The sequence below is a fragment of the Cibotium barometz genome, chromosome 42 (assembly GCF_041138505.1).
Source record: "Cibotium barometz isolate CiBa-2024 chromosome 42, ASM4113850v1, whole genome shotgun sequence".
Classification (NCBI taxonomy): domain Eukaryota; kingdom Viridiplantae; phylum Streptophyta; class Polypodiopsida; order Cyatheales; family Cibotiaceae; genus Cibotium; species Cibotium barometz.
In genome coordinates this window covers 48,934,048-48,944,462 of record NC_141087.1, presented here as the reverse complement: position 1 = coordinate 48,944,462, position 10,415 = coordinate 48,934,048, and the positions used below count along the sequence as shown (strand labels likewise).

The 10,415-nt window shown below is 42.6% G+C and overlaps 1 protein-coding gene and 1 pseudogene across 1 annotated transcript; both read right to left on the bottom strand.

Moving 5' to 3' along the window:
- Positions 1 to 926: 926 nt before the first annotated feature.
- Positions 927 to 1,709, bottom strand: LOC147614571 (pentatricopeptide repeat-containing protein At2g20540 pseudogene; annotated as a pseudogene).
- Positions 1,710 to 2,003: 294 nt separating this feature from the next.
- Positions 2,004 to 9,958, bottom strand: LOC147614570 (pentatricopeptide repeat-containing protein At4g18520, chloroplastic-like). Its single transcript, XM_086780560.1, has 5 exons — positions 9,804 to 9,958; positions 5,208 to 5,399; positions 2,858 to 3,182; positions 2,471 to 2,723; positions 2,004 to 2,359 (listed from the first exon to the last, which is right to left on the bottom strand). The coding sequence occupies exons 1-5, from the start codon at positions 9,956 to 9,958 to the stop codon at positions 2,004 to 2,006; spliced, it is 1,281 nt and encodes a 426-aa protein (XP_086636686.1).
- Positions 9,959 to 10,415: the final 457 nt, after the last annotated feature.

Below are 10,415 nucleotides of genomic sequence, written 5' to 3'. Positions count from 1 at the left end.
AGCTTAAAGAAAGCTTGTGTCTAAAGTCCTTGCAGCTTAACATCCAAGGCCACTTGGGAAGAGGTTGGTTTATCTGTATCCCAAAGGATGCAAAATCTATTGACACTTCCACAAGACCTGGGACAGCAAACCACTTTGACCAGCAATTCCATCAAAAAAGGTAAAGCAACATGCATAACTTCCACCCACACAAGACATTTGTGTTTGATGAAGCTTTGATAATCCTTTGTAGGCGACCATGGGTATACATGCACCATCTCCTGTCCAAAAAAAAGGTGACTTTTCCAAAATAGTTTGTTTATGCTATGGATTAGTAAGTAAAACCTCATAAAAGCCACAAGCGGCAAAGTAGTATCCCTCAACATAGCAACCTATAAGCATGGCTTTAAGCCACTGCCCAACATCAGCAGTTGTGCAGTTATCTTTCCAAGAAAAAACATCAGCAGCTGTGCAGTTATCTTTTCAAGAAAAAACAGAATCGCAGCTCTCTACGAGAGTTTCATCACAGGGTCTAGTAATACGTGGCCAGTGGTAGGTACCAACGACGGTTGGCTCTGCAGAGGAGGAGATCGACGGCAAGCAAATGGAGGAGGTCGACGGTGAGCAGGAACAAGAGAAGGAGGAGATCAACGGCGAACAGAAACAGTACACACCCTTAGTCACGACAACAAGCACACTCTCCTTCCTCGAAAAGATGAAAGCATTTAGCATCTATAATTTTCTCCTCTATCTTCAATACAATTGCTACAAACCCGCGGGTTTTGGACCTCATCATGTATCAGGTATGGCACATGCAATAGCAAAGTTCTCGCTATGTTCACACAACACATCTTTCTTTACATCATTGGATATGTAAACCTCGTGTGATTACCTTCCTGATGCATTTTGAAGGAAAGCTATTTTAGCTTTGCATAAATATTTTTGCTTTAGTCATCCCCAACCAGAAACCGGTGTACAATCCCCTCATCATAAGGCCCACGATGTCCTAGCTTCTTCATTGCCTGGACCTTCTCTGCATCCTCCTGCTTGTCAGCATCTACATAGATGTTACACATAAATACATAAGCACCATCCATTTCACCCAATCCCACTGCATGTTTATAGGCCTTTCTTCCAAGCTCCACATTACCCCACTTTCGACAAGAATCCAACAAAGAATGCCACAATATGAGGTCAGGATGGAACGACATCTTCTTAATCATCCCCACCGCCTTGTCTAAGTGGCCTGCACGACCAAGGAGATCGACCATACAAGTGTGGTGCTCAAGAGTAGGACCAATGCCATAGTCGTTCCTCATGGACTCAAAGTACAACTGGTCTTTATTCACTAGACCTATGTGACTGCATGCATTAAGAACACTGACAAACGTGAACCCATCTGGCTTTTGGCCACCTCCTCTCATCGTGTCAAAAATATGGAAAACATTTTCACTTTCTCCTACATGGGCATATCCTGCAATCAGCACATTCCATGACATAATATCTCGAACTGGAAGCTTGTCAAACACTTCCTGTGCTTTTGCAAGCGAGCCACATTCGGTATACATATCGACCAATGCGTTGCCAATGACAAGGTCACTTTCAAATAACCCTTTTCTGGCAATCTCAGCATGTATTTCTCTGCCCTTATCTATGGCTCCAATACTGCCACAAGCTTTCAGGCTGTAAACAAATGTGACAGCATCAGGAGGGACCCCCTCATGCTGCATCTCTTGAGTGCTTCCTTGCCATGCTCATGTTTGGCATATCCTGCGATCAGTGCAGTCCAAGTGACTGTCCCAAACTGGAAGCTTGTCAAACACTTCCTGTGCTTTAGCAAGCGAGCCACATTTTGCATACATATCCACCTGTGCATTGCCCACAACAATGTCTCCTTTCAAAAACCCTTTTCTAGTGATCTCAGCATGCATTTCTCTACCTTTGTCTTGGGCTCCAATACTGCCACAAGCTTTTAGACTGCAAATGAAAGTAACTGCATTCGGGGAGACCCCTTCAAATTGCATCTATCTAAAACACTTCAATGCTTCCTTGCAACGCTCAGATTTGGCATATCCTGCAATCAGTGTGGTCCACGAGATTATGTCTCGTACTGGAAGCTTGTCAAACACTTCCTGTGCCTTGTCAAGGGAGCCACATTTGGCATACATATCGACCAGTGCATTGCCAATAACAAAATCTCGTTCCAACAACGCTTTTCCAGCAATCTCAGCATGAATTTCTCTGCCCTTCTCTGTAGCTCTAATACTGCCACAAGCTTTCAAGCTGTAAGCAAATGTAATAGCACTTGGAGAGATGCCATCAAGTTGCATCTGTTCAAGACAGTTTAATGCTTCCTCACCATACTCATGTTTGGCATATCCTGCAATCATTACATTTCAGGATGCTCTGTCTCGAACTGGAAGGTTGTCAAACACTTCCTGTGCTTTTGCAAGCAAGCCACATTTGGCATACATATCAACTAGTGCGTTGCCAACAACAAGGTCTTTTCCCAAGAGCCCTCTTCTGGCAATCTCAACATGCATTTCTCTACCCTTGTCTGTGGCTCCAATACTGCCACAAGCTTTCAGGCTCCAAACAAACGTGACAGCATTTGGACAGACCCCATGGCCTTGCATTTGTTCAAAACATTTCAGTGCTTCCTCACCAAGCTCGTGTTTGGCATACCCTACAATCAGTGCAGTCCATGAAACCACACCTCGAACTGGTAGCTTGTCAAACACTTCCTGTGCTCTCACAAGAGAGCCACATTTGCAATACATATGCAGTAGTGCGTTGCAGACAACAAGGTCTCTTTCCAACAACCCTAGTTGAGCAATCTCAGCATGTGTTTCTCGGCCCTTGTCTATGGCTCCAATACTGCCACAAGCTTTTGGGCTGCAAACAAATGTGACCGCATTTGGAGAAACCCCCTCGAGTTGCATTTTTGGTGAAAGCAGTTCAATGCTTTCTCACCACACTCATGTTTAACATATCCTGCAATCAGTGCATTCCACAAGACTACACTTCGAATTGGAAGCTTGTCAAAAACTTCATGTGCTTTTGCTAACAAGCCACATTTGGCATATATATCAACCAATGGATTGCTAACAACAATATTTGATTCCAACAACCCGTTTACAGCAACCTGACCATGTATTTCTCGGCCCCTGTCTATGGCTCCAATGCTGCCACAAGCTTTCAGGCTGCAAACGAATATGAGCACGTTTGGAGGGACCCCCTCAAGTTGCATCTAATCAAAACAGTCAGTGCTTCTTCACCAAGCTCATGTTTGGCATATCCTGCTATATCACAGCAGTCCACGAGGCTACATTTTAAACTGGAAGCTTGTCAAACACCTCGTGTGCTTTTGTAAGCAAGCCACATTTGGCATACATGTCAACCAGTGCATTGCTGACAAGGAGGTCTCTCTCCAAAAACCCTTTTCGAGCAATCACAACATATATTTCTCTGCCCTTGTCTGTGGCTCAAATACTGCCACAAGCTTTCAGACTACAAGTGAGCATAACTGTATTTGGAGACACTCCCTCAAGTTGCATCTGTTCAAAACAGTTCAGTGCTTCCTTGCCAAGAGCACGTTTGGCATATCCCGCAATCAGTGCAGTCCATGAGACTACATCTCGAACTGGGAGCTTGTCAAACACTTCTTGTGCTTTTGCAAGAGAGCCACATTTGGCATACATATCCACCAGCGCATTGCCAACAACAAGGTTTCTTTCCGGCAGTTTTTTTCTGGCAATCTCATCATGTATTTCTCGGCCCTTGTTATGGCTCCAATACTGCCACAAGCTTTCAAGCTACAAGCAAATGTGACAGCATTTGGAGGGACCCCCTCGAGTTGTATCTGTTCAAAACAGTTCAGTGCTTCCGTACTACACTCATGTTTGACATATCCTGCCATCAGTGCAGTCCACGTCACTACATCTCAAATTGGAATTTTGTCAAACACTTCTTGTGCTTTTGCAAACGAGCACACTCATGTTTGACATATCCTGCCATCAGTGCAATCCACGTCACTACATCTCGAATTGGAATTTTGTCAAACACTTCTTGTGCTTTTGCAAACGAGCCACATTTGGCATACATGTCGACCAGTGCATTGCTGACAAAAAGTTCTCTTTCACCCTCTCTGGCAATCACTGCATGTATTTGGCGGCCTCCTTCTACATCTTTCATCTCAGCACTACAAGCCTTAAGGCTACAAAGGTATACCTATTTGGATGTAAAAATTCCTTCTTCACTTTCTGATACAGGATGAGAGCATGGCGTGGCTTGCCGCATTTGATAAGACGTGTGATTTAAGATTTCCAGGAGCAGTTATTCTGATTCATAGATCTGTCAAAAACCTTCTTTTGCACGTTGCACTTTCTTTCGATTTTCACCAGCATAAAAGCTTGGTAGTTTCCGAATGATCTATAAGCTTACAACCCAATTTTTCACACCGTAGAGTAGGTTTCCCTCTTCTGTGTACCTACACAAGATTTATGCAAGGTTTTGGAAGGCATTACTCCCCCTCTTCTTCTTCTTCTTCTTCTGCGGCAGGACTGCTTTGTGCATCCTTGCAGAAAACTCTTCTTCTGTTTGCTTGAGCATGTCTTGTACGCAGTCCATCCATAGCGACTCCTTGTTGGTAGAAATATGCTCACATAGAAAAATTATATCTGCTCTCTCTCTCACACACACTCCCTCTCTCCGCACACACTTTTCCACACATAAACTCTCTCTTACACACACGAGTATGAATCTCTCTGCTCTATGTATTGAACCCGCGCATTGTTGGTGACCAAGGTTCTAGAAAAGAACCATATGTCTCTCGCTCTCTGCTCCCCCATCTCTCTCTCTCATTTTTTCTCTTCCTTCCTCTAGACGTTTCTCCCTCTCTCACACACCAAAAAAAAAGTCCCACTTAATGCCCTCGTGTTGCATTCTATCGACGTTAATACCTCTCTCTCTCTCGCACACACAAAAAAAAAATAAGTGCAACCGTTCATAATTGTGGAAGTGTAAATTTTCTAATCAAAAATCCAATATCATACTGAGCCGTTCGAAATCCAATATCATACTGAGCCGTTCGAAATCCAATATCCCCAATCGACTGTGGCATAGGACCTAAAAATATATATATATTCAATTATGAGATATTAACAAGTAAAGATAGTAACTCACCACCATAATAATAAGAACGTTCAGTTGGTGTCTCAGGTACTTACAGTACTTTTGGAAGATGATATCCTAGAAATGACACTTTCCAAGTGGGAGAATCTTCATCATCAACAGTGAAAGAACTATCATCTTTTTGAAAGAGATAAACACCTTGTGGCATCTCAAGGACAGAGATGCCATACATCTCTAAAGAATCCTCATATATTTGTAATATGAAGATATCCCCCAGTGGTAAATCCCTAAATTCAACAAATTCAAAAGGAAATCAAAACACAATTCTCAAACTTCTATTTCAGTAAGAAAACAGACAGTGAGGAAAGTACAAATTGCTTACGCATCCTAATTAAAAGATCCGTGCCCCCTCCACGCAACGAATTCAGGGGTGCTAGTAGTGGAAGTAGCACTTCTTGTGCAGGGCAGAGCCTCTCACTTGGGGCCTTGCCCATGGATATCCGGACAAGAGACTAATCCCTCGGTTCTTCCAACCCGAAAAAGCTTCCCTCGCCCAGAAAGCATGGGTAATTCATAAATGATATTTTTATTCTAACATAGTCAAGGTCATCACTAACCAAACTGATCCGACTGAACCCATAAGTCTCATGGTTAGATCAAGGAAGAAACTTGCACTTGGATCATAGAGACCAACGCTTTTTTCCTCATCGAGAGGCACAGCCATTGATTCTTTTTCATAGAACAAGACTATCTAGGATTTACTTCATCTATCGTACCATAACAGAATTTAGTCTCATTTTAGGGATCCATCAGTCGAGCCTAACCCCATCGAGTCTCATGGGTTAGCCAACCGCCCAACCACTGTAGTGATAGGATCCATTTAGGAATTTGGTTATGTTTTGTCCCGGGTACCAAGGAAAAGAGTTCCCAAGCCCCCTAGCCAGCACTTCAAGCAAACTTCAAGATAGTCACACCACTTACACACCCAATATGAAATTGCCTTTTCACAGACTCAGCTATCTTTAAACAGTCTTTGAGTAGACTAGGAGAGTCCTCATCTAGTGGTTCAGTTTAGATAGACCATGGAGTGGCAGGTTGTGTCATAATACCAGTCCTGCAAATGTGATTTAGTACATCACATAAAGGCAAAGAGAAAGTGGTTGAGAGTCTAGTGGCTCAGAGATGAGCCTTGATGAGGATCTTGGGATACCAGCTATGAGAACACCTGGTGTAAAGAAGGCTATGAAAGCCATGAATGCAAAGCTGCAAAGATCTGGGAGATTGAAGATTCCTGTGCAGAGGTTTACCTATGATGGTTATGTGGCACATCACTATGCATACATGGCAAAAGTTATACAGGTTGTAGAGCCCACATGCATTGATGAGGCTATTGGAAATGTGTGTTGGGAGAAAGCTATGGATGAGGAGATGGATGCACTATATGGAAATGAGACTTGGGATTTAGTGCAATTGCCTGAAGGCAAGAAAGCCATTGGATGCAAGTGGGTATACAAAGTAAAACATAACAGTGATGGAAGCATAAGCAGGTACAAGGCTAGATTGGTAGCCAAAGGATATGCGCAGACATATGGCATTGATTATGAGGAAACTTCCAGCCCAGTTGCCAAGATGGCAACAGTGAGAGTTGTGATAGCAGTGCTGCGTCAAAGCAATAGTCTTTACATCAGATGGATGTAAAGAATGCATTCTTGCATGAGGATTTGCAGGAAGAGGTGTATATGTTGCAGCCACTTGGTTATGAGGATGTGAGTCACCCCGAGCATGTTTGCAGGTTGAAGAAAGCCTTGTATGGCTTAAAATAAGCACCAAGAGCATGGTCTGACAAGATTTCTGAGAATATCTTGTCACTATTGGCTTTCATGTAGCCAATGTAGATTTCTCACTGTATGTGAGACACAGTGATAGGAGGGTTGTGCTTGTCATCTATGTAGATGACCTGATCTTACGGGGGACCATGATGTAGAGATCTTTGATGTAAAGATCTTGCTTAGACAGAAGTTTGAGTTGAAGGATATGGGGGAGCTTAGATATTTCTTGGGCATTGAGGTGATTAGGTCACCACATGGTATTGGATTACTGCAGAGATAGTATGGCTTGGACATATTGTCCAAGTATGGTATGACAGGCTGTAAGCCTATCTCAGTGCCATTGGATCAGAATGGCAAGTTGAGTGCAGATTCAGGAGAGATTTTGGAGGATCCTACTATGTATAGGTGCATAGTAGGAAGCCTGATCTACATGACGATTACCATGCCAGATTTGAGCTATGCTGTTGGGTTGGTGAGTCAGTTTATGTAGGTTCCTCCGAAGCCGCATTTGGATGCATTGAGACGCATACTGAGGTATGTGAGGTCTACTTTGCATTGTGGACTATTTTATGAAACTGGGACAGAGATATGTGTACATGGGTACACAGATGTTGATTGGGCTGGTAGTATCTCAAATAGATCTACTAGAAGCTTCATGTTTTCTTTGGGGAGTGCTGCTGTGACTTGGAGCAGCAAGAAGCAGCCTACGTTTGCTCTATCCCCAGTACACAGAGGCCGAGTACAGAGGTGCTGCAGCATGTGAGGTAGCTTGGTTAAGAAAGCTACTTGCAGATCTGGGTCTATCAGTGGATAGACAAGTTGTCATTTTCTGTGACAACATTAGCTGTATATAGTTGGCCACAAACCTAGTTTTTCATGCTCGCACGAAGCATATAGAGGTCCACTACCATTTTGTCAAAGAGAAGGTTTTGGCAGGAGACGTTGACCTTGTTTATGTCAGCACACACAGGATCAGGTCACTAACATCTTCACCAAAGCATTGGGTGCAGAGAAGCTCCATAGATTCACGGCTTTGCTTGGTGTACATGAGATGGAGTTGAGCTCGAGAGGGAGTGTTGAGATATCGAGCTCATCTAGTGAGGCGGTGGGCACTGAATGATGACCCGCCTGGGGGATAGACCCCACACTTACACTACTGGCATGGTTGGTGAGATCATGGGTGATATGCGGCCAGTGGGATGACAAGCTGTGTGACAGCCATTCTAGAGACTGGCATAGTTATAGCGCCAGCTCATTTAGTTTGGTTCACACTATAGAGAACCCTAGTATGTATTTGGTTGAGTACCTTTTCATATGGTGTGTACTCTTATCTTTGTATATGGTGTGTTGAGTGTTGTGAAGAAGAAGAAGAAGATTTTCAGCCTCTCACCTTGTGTGTTCTCTTTTAGGGTTTCGTGAGTGTGTGTGTACTTGCAAGAGCTCAAGCTCTCTTCTCCCCTGCATCTTTTCACTTCTTGGGATGGGTGTTAAAGGAAGAAGACTTTAATTTCTAAGAAATGTTGCAAGGTTAATTTCACATGTGAAGATCAAAATACAAAGATCACTATTAAATCTTTTCATGAATCCCTATATCGCTATTGTGTACCGAATACAAGAGTGAATGTAGTTATAACTCTTATGCTCATGAAATACATGTGATTGAGTAATGAAAAGTTGTACCCTTCTAACTACCCCCGCCAAGGTGTAAATTTACTAATGAGAACCCTTCATTGTGCATATCCTACTTGTGACTAAGTTTTGGGTATACTTTAGTACCAACACACGGCATGCCCGATGGATCAGATTCCAAATCCGATGACCCAAACCCATAAATATGATAGGGTAATGTGCACACAACATATATCATAGTGTAAGAATAGTGCACCATTTAATGGCAACATGCCAAGGCTAGGAACCCATCAAATACAATGCCATCCATACATGATCATATAAAATGAAAACATAAACCATGTGTGAATTAAAATGTACACACTCCAAGAGCATGGAATTAACCATGTATCAAGTATATAGACACCATCATAAAGATATTTGTAGGATGATCCATCGATGTAGACACCAAGAAACTTCATCATAAGCCATAAATTTAGCTTATCAACAAAAATATATGGTGATGAAGAATCACTAGCATCTACAACATGCTCCACCTTATGCATCATTGCATAAGCTCGTACTAGCACCATGATAGTAGGAACTGGAACTTGCCTGACCAAGGAAGGATAGAAAACTCACTACCTCATAACTCTGATGCACTCTATGGTAACATCAATGGAAAAGACATCTGACATGGAGGATATCTCCTAGGACACACCGCCAACCTCAGCCTTCATGCCATAACCATCTGTAACTACATTCATCCCATCAACAACAATAAAGCTTACCACTCCAAATAGGCTCTCCACTTTAACCAAATACTTTGGTATCTTTTCCTTATTCCAGTGCAAGAACACTCCAAGAAAGCCCTCTTCTCCTCACCACATCCATGGCAGAAGAAAGCATCATTAATGCATACACCAATCCCATTATGCACATAAAGCACAACTAGCCCTCTTCTCCTCACCACATCCATGGCAGAAGAAAGCATCATTAATGCATACACCAATCCCATTATGCACATAAAGCACAACTGCCTGGAATGCACAAGACTCATCTCATGCACAAAATGATAAACTAAAGAAAAACTGCACCCTTAATGCAGACAACCTGCTTATAGCATTCGAGCATAGATTGCATATTGGTGATCCACTTGCTCATTCATCCAAGTATATGAGAGCTCTTTCTCCTACCTATCTTTATCTTTTTTCCTTCTCTCTGCCCCATCAAGCAATCTCAAAGGTAACATACTTCATCTGCTCATAATCTTGAGCAATCATTTGTACTCCACTGTGTACATTGTACAATTGCATCTCAAGCACACCATCCGGCTGTCCAGCCACCTTTGCTTCAAGCCATTTCTTTTGCACCCTCTCTGGTACAAGGCCATTTCTTCTGCTACCCATGCCTAGCATGGCCTTTGTAAGGGTAATACTCGTATGCAGAGTCAAATACTGAGAGATAATTATCTTTGCAGTCACGATAGTATCACATGTGAACATCCACACATAGTGTCACAACTTGAAAAACTTTTGGCTTATAAGGATTCTTGATCCTATCTATGGCCTCAAAGATAGGGGTATTTCTAGAATCTTTTCCAATTTCACACCATCTGATATAATTGGGAAGACCTAGTAAAGTGTGTTTACTACATATTGTTAAACATTTTGTAATCCTACCATCTACATGATGTTGGCTTCAAATTTGAACCATGCATTGTCCCTTGCTAGGTTAATGGATCTAGGTGTGATATCAATGATATCACCATCCCCAACCAGTTGTCTAATCTTGCTCTGCTGCCTCTGTTGTCATGTAGGCATTATGCCCCTTCAGACTAACATAGACATCCATTGTCATCTCCCT